The sequence below is a fragment of the Anopheles gambiae genome, chromosome 2 (assembly GCF_943734735.2).
Source record: "Anopheles gambiae chromosome 2, idAnoGambNW_F1_1, whole genome shotgun sequence".
In the NCBI taxonomy this organism is placed as follows: domain Eukaryota; kingdom Metazoa; phylum Arthropoda; class Insecta; order Diptera; family Culicidae; genus Anopheles; species Anopheles gambiae.
The window spans coordinates 64,589,760-64,606,793 of record NC_064601.1 but is presented as its reverse complement, the minus strand read 5'-3'; the positions used below and the strand labels follow the sequence as shown (position 1 = coordinate 64,606,793).

Here is a 17,034-nt window from a genome sequence, read left to right as displayed (position 1 = left end):
TGGGAATCAATTCCGGAGCCGATTCCGATGCTAGAATCGATTCCGATTCCGGAGCCGATTCCGGAGTCGATTCCGGAGCCGATTCCGGAGCCGATTCCGGAGCCAATTCCGGAGCCAATTCCGGAGCCGATTCCGGAGCCGATTCCGTAACCGATTCCGGAGCCGATTTCGGAGCCGATTCCGGAGTTGGCTCCGGAGCCGATTCCGGTGTTGTCTCCGGAGCGAAATCAGTCCGGGAATCTCCATGCGAATGGATCTTTTACAAGTAAATTTGGATTTTTGCGGTTATCAATACGTAGTATGATTGGACCCTAACGCCTTTTTTATGGCGATGCCAAAACTGACTCCGTTTGGTAGCCGATTCTAATTTATGAGCCATTTCCGATTCGATAGCCGACTTCTATTCCGGAACCGATTCCGGAGTCGATTCCGGAACCGATTCCGATTCCGGAGCCGATTCCGGAGTCGATTTCGAAACCGATTCCTATTCCGGAGCCGATTCCGGAATCATCTTTGGAGCCGATTCCGGAGTCGATTCCGATTCCGGAGCCGATTCCGGAATCGATTCCGGAAACTGATTCCGGACCTACTAGCCGGAATCGATTCCAGAAAACTGCGGAGCTAGCCGGAATCGATTCCGACAAAAACTTCATTTTTCCCATCACTAGTCTATAGGCATTTCAGGCAGGCCAAACATGACCACTTTTGTTGTGCGTTCTTCTGGTAGTTGGTGCGTGAAGAAGTTGATTTTGTTGTTCTTGAACGATTCTACCACTAATTTGAAATCGTTCGTATCTAATACGCTAACGTTTATACCTTTTGTAGAGGTGTTTGTGTAGTAGTGCAATACACCTGTAGCGGCGATCAGTCGATGGACGTTTCCTACTGTCGTACCTGTCACTCTGATCGGAGGTACGCGATGTTTTTTCGTGCTTGGTTGTAGTGGTTGTACATGCGATGACGGGGCCTCTTCGTCTTCACTTAGGATGTTGTATGAGTTATTGAGCGACACCTGAGGTGCGTACTCTGGTTGTGCACGCTGACTCATACTATGAAAACGGGACAGCGAGTACGTTGAGCCTCCACGACGAGAGACGTTTCTCTTTTGCGGGGCCATCTCGGGTGGCCGAGCGCCTAGGCGTTTGCGTAATATAACTGGAATGTTTCTCTTTTGGTGTTTTTCTCTCTCAGACGATAAACTGTATCGCATTATTACCAAACACGTCCGAACAGGTCGGAGGCTGAGAGTGATATGTGTTTGGTAAATGTTCTATGAGGAAATGATTGTTAAATTCTTTACAGGGTTAATCTAGCCAATCGGGCGTCGTCAAAGCGTTTTTAGTAGCCGTAAATACTTTTTCGGGCGACGTAAACCCTCAATTGGGCGTTGTCATTTTTATTCGAACCTTGTGAAGTATGAATCGAGCATAGTGCAGAATGAATGCGACCCACTCTATATATTCTTGCTTTCTACTTGTAAAACAATACTTTTTTGCGATTAGTTTAACTGATGTATAAGAAAATTCACTATTTTTAAGTGAAATCGCAAATAAAAATGATTCAATTACTTTATTTCAAATTTTTAATTCGAGCCCATACAATGTAATTTGGTTTTATATTTTTTAAATAATATTATATGTTTGGTGATTTAATTAGGCTAACATTTTGAAATACAGGGTTTACCAGCATAATAAACAACTGTCCACTTGTTTATAACAATAGTCGTTTTGAATAGACACCGCTGTCTACCACTTGCTCACACGTCAGATGGTGTAAGCTACTCTGTCCATTTCAATAACACAATTTTCGCCTTCGAGTAGCAACTGTCAGATCCGGCATTGTTTGTTTTGTTTTGACAAATTTTGCAAAAACAAAACATTTTCAAACACGTTTCTTTTATTCAAGAAATATGCAGTATAAACCATACATTTCAATAAATCAAAACATTAATTTTGTTAATTATACAACAACCACAAGAAACCGTGCCGAATCCGACCGTTGTGCAATCGAAGGCGAAAATTGTGTTATTGAATTGGACAGAGTAGCTTACACCATCTGACGTGTGAGCAAGTGGTAGACAGCGGTGTCTATTTAAAACGACTTTTGTTATAAACAAGTGGACAGTTGTTTATTGGACTGGTAAACCCTGTAATGCATAATAAGTTGAACAACATGCAAACAACGTGTTTTTGAACATTTTAATGGATCAAACACACCAGAGCTACCGATTTGACACCTTCAAGAGTAGGACGCTTTCATTATGTACTATGCCCGATTCATACTTCTCAAGGCCCGAATAGAAAGGACAGTGTCCAATTGAGGATTTAAGTCGCCCGAAAAAGTATTCACGGCGACCGATAACGCTTTGACGACGCCCGATTGGCTAGGTAATCCCTGTATGATTTCCCGTCCGGCAAAATGAGTGTATTTTTTGAGTGATTTGAGTACCGCCCTCCGTTAGCAGTTCCACGCAAACAATGAGACTCCAAAATTTGAGTGATTCATACAGAGGGGTATGAGGAAGCTTGAGGAAGCTTGAGGAAGCACAGAGAAACGCGCTGCGATGAGAGTTCGCATTCTGTTTTACACGCGCGCTTCACTAACACCAATACAAATACCGTGCTTTGACGAGCCGTCTGTGAATGTGTGTGTCTTCTTTCAGCGAGCTCAACTTGGAACTGCTCGTCACATCGTGTTGTCTCGCTTACACTACAGCATCGAACCATCGCTCCGTATGTCCCCCCTCCTACGCGTACAAAACCACCAGTACAGCGCGACGCTTTGACGGAGATGGTTGTGCGCGTTTTGTTCTAAGTCCCACGCGCAGTGTTTGTGCGTTGGTGCGCATTTCGTTCAAAGTCTCGTGCGCCGGTGTGTTTTGATAAAGTGTGAAGTGAACAGTGTGTACAGACGCATATGCAGTGCGGGCATCGACAGGTAAGGATCCATTTATTCACAGATATGTGTTTGCTGGATGGAGGTCGTACTTAGCAGGACGACGACATGATGTGTGTTTTTGTCAGGTTCTAAATGTGTGACGAAAGTTTACATTAAGTTTCAATAAAGTGTTTAATGTAACCAAAAATGACCGTGTTTGTGTTTGCTTTTAGAATAAGTGCGCATTTGCGATCGTGTCTATTCATGAAAGAAAACGAGAAACGAAAGAAACAACTATCTTTACATGTGTTCGTAGCATGGCTCGAAAGAACACAAACACATTGAGAACTGCAGAGCGCACCGTGCGTTGCGGGTGGGATGGGGGAGGGCTCGCGTGAGTGGGTAACTCATTGGTCGAAGGGACACCCCGTCCGGCAAAATGAGTGTATTTTTTGAGTGATTTGAGTACCGTCCCTCCTCCGCGGTGCAAAATATGAGAACCCCACTCACGGATCTCAAAGTTGCAGTGTTTCTCCCTACCTCCGCGATATTTTTTACCCTTTTGGTCCAAGTTCTGCTTTGTTGCGCGATTACATTTGTTCTTACTCCATGGTTTGCTTGGTTTTTTGTTATTTTCTCGTGCGAACTCACTTTGTGCTGCTTCTTCTAGTCTTAGCTTGATTCTTGTTCACGAAGAAGTTGTTTTCACCGTGTGTTTTGACAGTTTAATTCTGTTCCATTTTTGAAAGCGGTAAGTTCGGTTTGCTGCATTCTCGTATTTATTAATAAAGTATACTTAAATCTATTTTAGAATAAACCATCATGTCTAAGCGTTCGAAACAAACGGGAAATTTTTATAAGAAGAGGGCTCGGTTGATGGATGAGGTCGAAAGGAATGTGGATGCATTAAACATCACGCTTGAAACGGCTTCGACTTCTGTTTGGCCGGACCTTGGAGTGGGTAAGTAGAAACAATGAAATTGAATGTTTCCAGCAATCTACGAACAAATCAGCTTAGCCACCGTTAGCTTAAAGAAAGTGATTAAAATAGTCTGTGTGTGTGTGTGTGTGTGTGTGTGTGTGTGTGTGTGTGTGTGTGTGTGTGTGTGTGTGTGTGTGTGTGTGTGTGTGTGTGTGTGTGTGTGTGTGTGTGTGTGTGTGTGTGTGTGTGTGTGTGTGTGTGTGTGTGTGTGTGTGTGTGTGTGTGTGTGTGTGTGTGTGTGTGTGTGTGTGTGCGTGTGTGTGTGTCTGGCGAGGGGGGAGTTAATTTCTTAAGGAAAATATCCGTTTAGTTGTTGGGTATAATCTGGAATTCAGGATCCATGTTAGGCGAGGTTTAGTCAGGTCCTTGGTACATACAAACCATCATTTTTAATATTCCCTTTTATTTTCATCTCTAGAAGTTACACCAGAAGATTTGGAATTGTTGTTTGCAGGATGTAGTTCGGCAAAGCCAACAACATCTACCACTACAACAACATCGAACGCAACCACGACATCGAACGATTTTCATGAATTTGAAGATATCTATGATTCGGCAGATGTTGTGACTGATGCCAATGATCGCTTCGAATTCATGAAAAATTTGAATTTGAAGGATGCACTTGTGCATCTTATCATTCTTGGCCGTGCTTCACGTTTTTTAACAGAAGGCTTCCTTGCCATCTTAAGGAAGTTCTTTAAAGCTAAAGTCCCTAAAACAAAAAGAACTTTGCTAAAAACTGAAGCCGATATTAAATCAGAAATTACACCAATTAATGGGGGTAAATTATGGTATCGTGGCATAGAAAAAGTGCTTCTTAAATATTTTGAGTAAGAATTTTTCAAACATATTGGTACTAAATGAAATTTCTCATTCGACGTGTGTATATTACAGAGATATTGATCCTGAACCGGACATATTTACCATCGATGTTTCTATCGACGGGCTTCCACTGTTTAGAAGTTCCCGTAAACAGCTTTGGCCAATACAAATAAGGGTGGTCGAATTACCAAAAGTTCCACCATTTGTCATTGGAACTTATGGAGGCCCGAAGAAACCCCATAGTATTGAAGAATTTTTGAATCCTTTGGTGAAGGAAATAAACGATCTCCAAAAAAGAGGCCTTCAGTTTAAGCATAAGTTGGTGCCAATGGTTCTTCGGGCTTTTATTGCAGATTCGCCGATGCGGGCCACTTTGAAAGGTATGTTTATGATTTTACTAAGGAAGTAATTATAGCTTCCATACCATATGTTTCACCAACTTTTCCATCCGTATATTTGCAGCTACAATGAATTTCAATGCCAGACATGGATGCTTGAAATGCACATGTGTTGGGACAACTATTCAGGTTGGACCTAATAAAAAAAAAATTATTTTAGATTCCATCGATGCACCTCCACGCACGAACGTTGGATTTAGGCAAAGAGATGACAAAGCTCATCATAAAGAATGGTGCAGTCCTTTGGAAGCCATTGATGACTTTGATATGGTCGAAGGAATGCCAGTGTCCGACAGGTTGCATTTATTGGATGAGGGAATATTTCAAAAAATACTAGTAGGGTTTTTGAACAACACTTTCGAACTATTAGGCCATATTTATCCTCGTCAGAAGGAAGTAGTATCTGCCTATATAATCAAAATTAGGCTTCCCTATGAAATACCTCGTAGAATCCGGTCCCTTGATGAAATTGCGCAATGGAAAGCTACTGAATACCGCATCTTCTTCCATTATTTAAGCGTAGTTATACTAGAAGATTTTTATCAATATGAAGGTTCATTTAACCATTTTTTGATGTTATTTTCTGCGATAACAATATTTTCTTCAAGGGCCCATCAACAATATTGGTCTCTGGCAAAAATAATGTTGGACGAATTCCTTAGACACTTTGGGAAATATTATGGACGGTCTAACATAACCAGCAATGTTCATAACCTTCAGCATGTTGCTCATGAAGTTGAAAAGCTTGGGCCTCTGGATTTATATTCCGCATACGATTATGAAAATGATTTAAGATTTATTAAGCAAGACGTAAAATCAGGCACTAATATAGTTGAACAAGTAGCTGGTCGTCTAACCGAACGCAGTCAAGTAGTAAAAGCCAAAAACATCGCGAAACTTATATACCCGAGACTTAGACCAAACGGCCGTTTCTTTATTACCGAGGATTTTTCCCTTCACACACAGTTCCAGAACCAATGGTTTTTAACTGAAGAAAGGAATATTATTAAATTTGTAAAAGCAAAGAAAGATGCTTGTGATTCCTTTATAATTGTTGGCGATTTAATCGAATCATGTGAGGAACTTTTTAATGTAGTGTCTGATGAGGACAATGTGATAACAGATATACATTTATCATCGACTGAAATTTGTATCTACAAAGTTAAGCTTAATGTTCCTACAATAAGGGTAGAGGTCCCCTGTACATCTGTGCTATGTAAGCTCGTTCCAATTTTTAAACCATCGCGGTCTTTATTGCAAATGCCTGTAAGGACAACACCCCAGCCAAATTCAATAGCTTTATTTCCTTTGTTACACACGTTTAGGAACGCATAATATGTAAAATAGTTTATTAAAAATTATTCAACAAAAAACAAGTCGTTTATTTATTTACTAATCGTGATTTTAACTTTAATAAATGACATGATTTTTATTAATTTAAAATTTCAGTTAAATAAATAACTTTGGTTTTTGCGGCACCGCATCGAACTCAAAATAGAAAAGAGCTTATGGGTACCAACTGTAAAAGTAAACGAACGAACATGTTTTAATAGTTCACGTATATTTAACTAAACATTATTTATAGAGCCCAGGTCTATTCCATCTCTTATAAAACTAATATGTTCCTAACAAAGTAATAGTCAACAATACTAAAATAACTTAACTAGTTCGTTTGTTTTTTGTTTCGCTTGTGCGCTTTATGCACTACGCTTTTAGTTATTCCTCTTGTTAAGCTTGCACTTTTTGCATTACTAATTTTGTTTTTTAAGAATTGCTCGACATCTTTTTCTGTTGTCTGGGCACCTCCTACCCGTTTGAAGACATTCAGAATGTTTCGGTATGCCACTAACGCTACCTTTTCCGAGCCATTTCGCGAAACACCTCTCCAATTGCACTGTACCACAAACTTACGACAGAACACATTGTAAAATGATTCGTGAATCCTTTGAAATTTATCTGTTGATTGCATTTGTGCTTTTAACCAGTTTTCTAACGCTTCTGCATTAGATGTTAATGAAAGACTGGACTCTAAACTGTCCAGTTGTTGCTTGTTGGTAACGACCGCAGGATGAAACATCGGTCGCTGGACAGTGCTTTCTGTTTCCAGATTAGTTTCGTTGCTTCTTTCCTTAAATGCATTCGTATTTACAATATCCTTTATTGCAACAGAAATGCCAGCCACCACCGTGGTCATTCGTGCCGTTTGCACAAGATTTGCTTGTGTAGCAGATTTGATAAGCTGCAACTCCTGCAAAATGTTTTCTCCAGGATTGTTCGCCATTTTGTTCTTGACTGTAACATTACCAAAATATTAAATGGAAATATTTTAACAATTTGTGGTAACTACTTACTTTTGTGAACTAAATTATCGTTTAACTAAGCGTATTGTAATCGCAAAATTTAAGCAGTCCACAATCTGTTTCGGCGTACATAAACAAGTGCATTCACGTTTGAATCTTCAACATAGAATGGAAAAGGTTTTGCATGAAAAACAGTCAACCTTATGTCATATAGAGGCTAAAAATAATTCAAGTGAATATTTTCTTGGAGATTGTTAAATTATTTCGCCGTAAAGTTATAATTTAGAACATATATTTATTTCTGATTTAAATATAATTTAAAATAATGACGACAATGCCCTTTTTCAAATAGTTTTAGGCTTTAAAAAGAAATATAACACACATACACCATCAATAATATTGACATTATGGCTGCTGTCACAATTATTGACCGACCCAAGGTGTTATAAATGACAAGGTGAAGTTGTTCAGAGCAAAATGACATTTCTCGACTTGACATTTCTCTTCCGGGGGCTACGGTATAAAAATCGGGGAGGGCTGGTGCGGGGTAATGAAATTTGTATGCAGAGAGTGACAGATGTCCCCCACAATGTCGCCCAGCAAAAGCGATAAAAATCAACCTTCTAAATACATTATCCTTGGACCGACCTGTCTCAAAGCAATGTTAGCGCGTTTGACAGTTCAATCATTGTTGGTGTTTGCAGCAGCCATGGCGAGCAAAAGAAATCTGTTTGCCAAAAAAGTTGTCTTTACAAGGCAAAATAGCTAGTTCATGTAAGTTTAATTGTAATATAATGTCCCATTAAGTATTTTTTAACAGGTGTGTCGCAAATTCTAAGCGTGATGTGAATAACAAGACGAAAAAAGGATCCTCGAAATTGCTCAACATCTAGCAATCAACAGCACCATGGTATGTTGGAAAATGTCTTTCCCGATTGTGTTTATTTCCTAATTTGTTTGGGTTATCTATTCTAGCTTCACTGCATTACCAATAAATGCATTTATTCTACGCTGTGCCATTCAACTATGGTGTAAAATACTTCATGAACACACGGAGGAAATCATCACACGAAGAAGTGCCGGTACAGAAGGAAAAAGGCCCCCGAAAGAGTGATAAATTAGTCGATGAAGTGAAGATTATTATTATAATGCGTTGTAAATTGCTTATTGTTACGTTAAATGTTAAAATATATCCCTTTTTTGAAACGATGGAGTGTTTCATTTTGCATTTGGGGCTAGGAGCGGATGGTCCGGGGTAGGAAACGAATGAAAAAGCGGGGAAAGGGGGGGCTGGGCACTCAGAGACACTCAAAATCACTCATCGTCACTCAAAATCATGTCGCACGCTTGCTTAACCGCCGTCTTCCTTTAAGCAATCGTTAAGCAAAGGTTAAGCAAACGTGTGACGCGATTTCGCGTCGCGGGGTCGTTAGCAGTCCCCGTCCGGCAAAATGAGTGTATTTTTTGAGTGATTGGAGTGACGCTGTCGAAATACACCCCGCGACGCGAAATCGCGTCACACGTTTGCTTAACCTTTGCTTAACGATTGCTTAAAGGAAGACGGCGGTTAAGCAAGCGTGCGACATGATTTTGAGTGACGATGAGTGATTTTGAGTGTCTCTGAGTGCCCAGCCCCCCCTTTCCCCGCTTTTTCATTCGTTTCCTACCCCGGACCATCCGCTCCTAGCCCCAAATGCAAAATGAAACACTCCATCGTTTCAAAAAAGGGATATATTTTAACATTTAACGTAACAATAAGCAATTTACAACGCATTATAATAATAATCTTCACTTCATCGACTAATTTATCACTCTTTCGGGGGCCTTTTTCCTTCTGTACCGGCACTTCTTCGTGTGATGATTTCCTCCGTGTGTTCATGAAGTATTTTACACCATAGTTGAATGGCACAGCGTAGAATAAATGCATTTATTGGTAATGCAGTGAAGCTAGAATAGATAACCCAAACAAATTAGGAAATAAACACAATCGGGAAAGACATTTTCCAACATACCATGGTGCTGTTGATTGCTAGATGTTGAGCAATTTCGAGGATCCTTTTTTCGTCTTGTTATTCACATCACGCTTAGAATTTGCGACACACCTGTTAAAAAATACTTAATGGGACATTATATTACAATTAAACTTACATGAACTAGCTATTTTGCCTTGTAAAGACAACTTTTTTGGCAAACAGATTTCTTTTGCTCGCCATGGCTGCTGCAAACACCAACAATGATTGAACTGTCAAACGCGCTAACATTGCTTTGAGACAGGTCGGTCCAAGGATAATGTATTTAGAAGGTTGATTTTTATCGCTTTTGCTGGGCGACATTGTGGGGGACATCTGTCACTCTCTGCATACAAATTTCATTACCCCGCACCAGCCCTCCCCGATTTTTATACCGTAGCCCCCGGAAGAGAAATGTCAAGTCGAGAAATGTCATTTTGCTCTGAACAACTTCACCTTGTCATTTATAACACCTTGGGTCGGTCAATAATTGTGACAGCAGCCATAATGTCAATATTATTGATGGTGTATGTGTGTTATATTTCTTTTTAAAGCCTAAAACTATTTGAAAAAGGGCATTGTCGTCATTATTTTAAATTATATTTAAATCAGAAATAAATATATGTTCTAAATTATAACTTTACGGCGAAATAATTTAACAATCTCCAAGAAAATATTCACTTGAATTATTTTTAGCCTCTATATGACATAAGGTTGACTGTTTTTCATGCAAAACCTTTTCCATTCTATGTTGAAGATTCAAACGTGAATGCACTTGTTTATGTACGCCGAAACAGATTGTGGACTGCTTAAATTTTGCGATTACAATACGCTTAGTTAAACGATAATTTAGTTCACAAAAGTAAGTAGTTACCACAAATTGTTAAAATATTTCCATTTAATATTTTGGTAATGTTACAGTCAAGAACAAAATGGCGAACAATCCTGGAGAAAACATTTTGCAGGAGTTGCAGCTTATCAAATCTGCTACACAAGCAAATCTTGTGCAAACGGCACGAATGACCACGGTGGTGGCTGGCATTTCTGTTGCAATAAAGGATATTGTAAATACGAATGCATTTAAGGAAAGAAGCAACGAAACTAATCTGGAAACAGAAAGCACTGTCCAGCGACCGATGTTTCATCCTGCGGTCGTTACCAACAAGCAACAACTGGACAGTTTAGAGTCCAGTCTTTCATTAACATCTAATGCAGAAGCGTTAGAAAACTGGTTAAAAGCACAAATGCAATCAACAGATAAATTTCAAAGGATTCACGAATCATTTTACAATGTGTTCTGTCGTAAGTTTGTGGTACAGTGCAATTGGAGAGGTGTTTCGCGAAATGGCTCGGAAAAGGTAGCGTTAGTGGCATACCGAAACATTCTGAATGTCTTCAAACGGGTAGGAGGTGCCCAGACAACAGAAAAAGATGTCGAGCAATTCTTAAAAAACAAAATTAGTAATGCAAAAAGTGCAAGCTTAACAAGAGGAATAACTAAAAGCGTAGTGCATAAAGCGCACAAGCGAAACAAAAAACAAACGAACTAGTTAAGTTATTTTAGTATTGTTGACTATTACTTTGTTAGGAACATATTAGTTTTATAAGAGATGGAATAGACCTGGGCTCTATAAATAATGTTTAGTTAAATATACGTGAACTATTAAAACATGTTCGTTCGTTTACTTTTACAGTTGGTACCCATAAGCTCTTTTCTATTTTGAGTTCGATGCGGTGCCGCAAAAACCAAAGTTATTTATTTAACTGAAATTTTAAATTAATAAAAATCATGTCATTTATTAAAGTTAAAATCACGATTAGTAAATAAATAAACGACTTGTTTTTTGTTGAATAATTTTTAATAAACTATTTTACATATTATGCGTTCCTAAACGTGTGTAACAAAGGAAATAAAGCTATTGAATTTGGCTGGGGTGTTGTCCTTACAGGCATTTGCAATAAAGACCGCGATGGTTTAAAAATTGGAACGAGCTTACATAGCACAGATGTACAGGGGACCTCTACCCTTATTGTAGGAACATTAAGCTTAACTTTGTAGATACAAATTTCAGTCGATGATAAATGTATATCTGTTATCACATTGTCCTCATCAGACACTACATTAAAAAGTTCCTCACATGATTCGATTAAATCGCCAACAATTATAAAGGAATCACAAGCATCTTTCTTTGCTTTTACAAATTTAATAATATTCCTTTCTTCAGTTAAAAACCATTGGTTCTGGAACTGTGTGTGAAGGGAAAAATCCTCGGTAATAAAGAAACGGCCGTTTGGTCTAAGTCTCGGGTATATAAGTTTCGCGATGTTTTTGGGTTTTACTACTTGACTGCGTTCGGTTAGACGACCAGCTACTTGTTCAACTATATTAGTGCCTGATTTTACGTCTTGCTTAATAAATCTTAAATCATTTTCATAATCGTATGCGGAATATAAATCCAGAGGCCCAAGCTTTTCAACTTCATGAGCAACATGCTGAAGGTTATGAACATTGCTGGTTATGTTAGACCGTCCATAATATTTCCCAAAGTGTCTAAGGAATTCGTCCAACATTATTTTTGCCAGAGACCAATATTGTTGATGGGCCCTTGAAGAAAATATTGTTATCGCAGAAAATAACATCAAAAAATGGTTAAATGAACCTTCATATTGATAAAAATCTTCTAGTATAACTACGCTTAAATAATGGAAGAAGATGCGGTATTCAGTAGCTTTCCATTGCGCAATTTCATCAAGGGACCGGATTCTACGAGGTATTTCATAGGGAAGCCTAATTTTGATTATATAGGCAGATACTACTTCCTTCTGACGAGGATAAATATGGCCTAATAGTTCGAAAGTGTTGTTCAAAAACCCTACTAGTATTTTTTGAAATATTCCCTCATCCAATAAATGCAACCTGTCGGACACTGGCATTCCTTCGACCATATCAAAGTCATCAATGGCTTCCAAAGGACTGCACCATTCTTTATGATGAGCTTTGTCATCTCTTTGCCTAAATCCAACGTTCGTGCGTGGAGGTGCATCGATGGAATCTAAAATAATTTTTTTTTATTAGGTCCAACCTGAATAGTTGTCCCAACACATGTGCATTTCAAGCATCCATGTCTGGCATTGAAATTCATTGTAGCTGCAAATATACGGATGGAAAAGTTGGTGAAACATATGGTATGGAAGCTATAATTACTTCCTTAGTAAAATCATAAACATACCTTTCAAAGTGGCCCGCATCGGCGAATCTGCAATAAAAGCCCGAAGAACCATTGGCACCAACTTATGCTTAAACTGAAGGCCTCTTTTTTGGAGATCGTTTATTTCCTTCACCAAAGGATTCAAAAATTCTTCAATACTATGGGGTTTCTTCGGGCCTCCATAAGTTCCAATGACAAATGGTGGAACTTTTGGTAATTCGACCACCCTTATTTGTATTGGCCAAAGCTGTTTACGGGAACTTCTAAACAGTGGAAGCCCGTCGATAGAAACATCGATGGTAAATATGTCCGGTTCAGGATCAATATCTCTGTAATATACACACGTCGAATGAGAAATTTCATTTAGTACCAATATGTTTGAAAAATTCTTACTCAAAATATTTAAGAAGCACTTTTTCTATGCCACGATACCATAATTTACCCCCATTAATTGGTGTAATTTCTGATTTAATATCGGCTTCAGTTTTTAGCAAAGTTCTTTTTGTTTTAGGGACTTTAGCTTTAAAGAACTTCCTTAAGATGGCAAGGAAGCCTTCTGTTAAAAAACGTGAAGCACGGCCAAGAATGATAAGATGCACAAGTGCATCCTTCAAATTCAAATTTTTCATGAATTCGAAGCGATCATTGGCATCAGTCACAACATCTGCCGAATCATAGATATCTTCAAATTCATGAAAATCGTTCGATGTCGTGGTTGCGTTCGATGTTGTTGTAGTGGTAGATGTTGTTGGCTTTGCCGAACTACATCCTGCAAACAACAATTCCAAATCTTCTGGTGTAACTTCTAGAGATGAAAATAAAAGGGAATATTAAAAATGATGGTTTGTATGTACCAAGGACCTGACTAAACCTCGCCTAACATGGATCCTGAATTCCAGATTATACCCAACAACTAAACGGATATTTTCCTTAAGAAATTAACTCCCCCCTCGCCAGACACACACACACGCACACACACACACACACACACACACACACACACACACACACACACACACACACACACACACACACACACACACACACACACACACACACACACACACACACACACACACACACACACACACACACACACACACACAATTTTAATCACTTTCTTTAAGCTAACGGTGGCTAAGCTGATTTGTTCGTAGATTGCTGGAAACATTCAATTTCATTGTTTCTACTTACCCACTCCAAGGTCCGGCCAAACAGAAGTCGAAGCCGTTTCAAGCGTGATGTTTAATGCATCCACATTCCTTTCGACCTCATCCATCAACCGAGCCCTCTTCTTATAAAAATTTCCCGTTTGTTTCGAACGCTTAGACATGATGGTTTATTCTAAAATAGATTTAAGTATACTTTATTAATAAATACGAGAATGCAGCAAACCGAACTTACCGCTTTGAAAAATGGAACAGAATTAAACTGTCAAAACACACGGTGAAAACAACTTCTTCGTGAACAAGAATCAAGCTAAGACTAGAAGAAGCAGCACAAAGTGAGTTCGCACGAGAAAATAACAAAAAACCAAGCAAACCATGGAGTAAGAACAAATGTAATCGCGCGACAAAGCAGAACTTGGACCAAAAGGGTAAAAAATATCGCGGAGGTAGGGAGAAACACTGCAACTTTGAGATCCGTGAGTGGGGTTCTCATATTTTGCACCGCGGGGCAGTGTCCCTTCGACCAATGAGTTACCCACTCACGCGAGCCCTCCCCCACCCCACCCGCAACGCACGGTGCGCTCTGCAGCACGGTGTGTTTGTGTTCTTTCGAGGCATGCTACCAACACATCCAAAGCTTGTTGTTTTTCGCTTTCTTTCATGCACTTATTCTAAAACTAAACACAAACACGGTCATTTTTTATTACATTAAACACTTTATTGAAACATAAAGTACACACTAAAGTACACATTTAGAATCCTTCATACTCGCGAATGACGTCATACCTGGTCGAGCCAGGCTGCGGGAAACTTGTCGACAATCTGCGATGCCTTTGTTCAGCAAATTCTTACCTGTCGATCCACGCACTACAAACTGTTTGTTCACTTAACACTTCATCAAAACAAACCAGCGCTCGAGACTTTGAACGAAATGCGCACCAACGCACAAACACTGCGCGCGGGACTTAGAACAAAACGCGCACAGCCATCTCCGACAAAGCGTCGCGCTGTACTGGTGGTTTTGTACGCATAGGAGGGGGGACATACAGAGCGATGGTTCGATGCTGTAGTGTAAGCGAAACAACACGATGGGACGAGCAGCAACAAGTTGTTGAGCTCGCTGAAAGAAGACACACATATTCACAGACGGCTCGTCAAAGCACGGTATTTGTATTGGTGTTAGTGAAGCGCGCGTGTAAAACAGAATGCGAACTCTCATCGCAGTGCGTTTCTCCTTGCTTCCTCAAGCTTCCTCATACCCCTCGGCCTGAATCACTTAAAAATTGGGGTCTCAATGTTTGCGTGGCGTGGTCTTAGAGGAATGAGTTTCACCCTCCCGCGAGCCCTCCCCCTCCCCACCCGTAACGCACGGCGCGCTCTGCAGTTCTCAATGTGTTTGTGTTCTTTCCAGTCATGCTACCAACACATCAAAAGCTTGTTATTTATTTCGTTTCTCGCTTTCTTTCATTGACATTGACACGATCGCAAATACGCACTTATTCTAACAACAAACACAAACACGGTCATTTTTTATTACATTAAACACATTGATTTTGCTCTGCAATGGGATGGGATCCGAAGCCCCCTCGAGGGATAATGCAGGCTCTCCCATCCAACTCCTATTCCGACACGTCCTCGTCGTGCAGAGTGGTAACGTGTGTCATCACATATCCAAGCTTGGGTACACGGGCTTGACTCAACCCCTTGGGCGGATGGTGGCATATAGCAAACCAGCAGGGGGGTGGGTATCCTGGGAAACTGGGTACCTGAACGTCGGGGTGGGGGGGAGGGGGCAACCCGACGCTAAACAAAACGGTCGCGTGGGCACGGAGCCAGTCACCCATTCCCATCGATTCATAGACTACGGAAAGCACCAGGAATCATCGAAACGGAACCAACGATACCGACCTTACGCAATGCCCCAGGACTACACTTAAAATGGGCTCATGGAACGTACGCACTCTAAGCGAAGCCAGAGCCTTGAAACAACTTGATGATGCCCTAACCACACTGAGCATGGACCTCGTAGCTCTACAAGAGATTTGGTGGCTAGGGAACGGTGTGCAGAACAGGCGTGGTAAGCATTGCTACGACATATACTACAGCTGCCACGACCGCCACCGCGTGCTCGGAACGGGTTTCGCCGTAGGTCCCCGGTTGCAACCCGCAATTATGGATTTCAAGGCTATAAATGATAGGCTATGCACCCTGCGCATGCGAAGCAAATTCTTTAATATAAGCCTCATAAACGTTCACGCCCCTACCGAAGAGAAAGAGGAAGAGGAGAAGGACCTGTTTTACGGTAGTAGAATGGTCCAGTTCGCCGCAGCGAACAATCTGGTTGTTGGAAGTACCAAATTTGCGCGCAAGAAAATCCACAAGATTACATGGGCGCACCCGGATGGAGTAAACCTCAACCAGATCGACCACGTGTTAGTAAGCCGCCGACGACAGTCGAGTTTGTTAAATGTCAGACCATATCGAGGAGCCAATATCGATTCCGATCATTACTTGGTTGGCTTAGTGATACGTTGTAGAATCGCCCGCCCCCGCGCCAATGGGGGCGGAGAAAACACGCAGCCTCGGCTCAACACGGACTCTATAAGGGACATTATTGTCCAACAGGAATTCAAAGCCGCTTGAGAAGAGTCTCTACTACCGGAAAACAGTTATGAAACTACGAGCGAGAGGTGGAACGCTCTATAAACAAAAATAATAAACTGTGCAAGAAATATACTCCCACCACGTCGTGGCAACACCAAATCTGGCTAGTTCGACGATGAATGCAGACAAATGACCGAACGTAAGAATACTGCATCTCCTATGTAGCAGAAGCTTACCAAGGGATCGAGCAGGCGGCAGAGAACCTCGGATTGCAGATAAACGAGGCAAAGACCAAACTGATGGTGGCAACATCAGCGGGCCTACCAATAAATAATCAGAATCTACGTAGGCGTGTTGTATAGATAGGTGAACGCACGTTTGAAGTCGTCCCACAATTCACCTATCTGGGGTCAAAGCTCAGCAACGACAATATCATGGAAACTGAGTTGCGCGCAAGGATGCTGGCTGCCAACCGGTCATTCTACAGCCTGAAAAATCAGTTCACCTCAAAGAACCAGTCACGACGGACGAAGCTGGGACTATATAGTACCTATATAGTACCAGTACTCACATAAGCCTCTGAGACATGGACACTGTCCAAATCTGACGAAGCCCTCTTAGCCGCGTTCGAGAGGAAGATGCTCAGAAGGATACTTGGCCCGTA

At 40.7% G+C, this 17,034-nt stretch overlaps 2 protein-coding genes across 9 annotated transcripts; one reads left to right on the top strand and one right to left on the bottom strand.

The window, feature by feature from the left end:
- The first annotated feature begins 1,654 nt into the window (after positions 1 to 1,654).
- Positions 1,655 to 8,586, top strand: LOC133392212 (uncharacterized). 3 transcript variants are annotated; one of them, XM_061651750.1, is made up of 6 exons: positions 1,655 to 3,628; positions 3,689 to 3,838; positions 4,278 to 4,689; positions 4,754 to 5,061; positions 5,144 to 8,289; positions 8,355 to 8,586. In XM_061651750.1, exons 2-5 carry the CDS (start codon positions 3,700 to 3,702, stop codon positions 6,412 to 6,414), a joined length of 2,130 nt encoding a protein of 709 aa, XP_061507734.1. In that variant the 5' UTR covers positions 1,655 to 3,628; positions 3,689 to 3,699; the 3' UTR covers positions 6,415 to 8,289; positions 8,355 to 8,586. The 3 variants fall into 3 exon arrangements, with proteins under 3 accessions (XP_061507734.1, XP_061507735.1, XP_061507736.1); XM_061651751.1 differs by having other exon boundaries at positions 1,655 to 3,838; positions 5,144 to 8,586; XM_061651752.1 differs by having other exon boundaries at positions 1,655 to 5,061.
- Positions 8,587 to 9,094: 508 nt separating this feature from the next.
- Positions 9,095 to 14,278, bottom strand: LOC133392214 (uncharacterized). Of its 6 annotated transcripts, XM_061651761.1 has the most exons (5): positions 13,792 to 13,930; positions 12,991 to 13,402; positions 12,619 to 12,926; positions 9,392 to 12,536; positions 9,095 to 9,326 (listed from the first exon to the last, which is right to left on the bottom strand). In XM_061651761.1, exons 1-4 carry the CDS (start codon positions 13,928 to 13,930, stop codon positions 12,442 to 12,444), a joined length of 954 nt encoding a protein of 317 aa, XP_061507745.1. In that variant the 3' UTR covers positions 9,095 to 9,326; positions 9,392 to 12,441. The 6 variants fall into 6 exon arrangements, with proteins under 6 accessions (XP_061507745.1, XP_061507740.1, XP_061507744.1 ...); XM_061651756.1 differs by having other exon boundaries at positions 9,392 to 13,402; positions 13,792 to 14,278; XM_061651760.1 differs by lacking the exon at positions 12,991 to 13,402 and having other exon boundaries at positions 9,392 to 12,926; positions 13,792 to 14,278.
- Between the last annotated feature and the right edge of the window lie 2,756 nt (positions 14,279 to 17,034).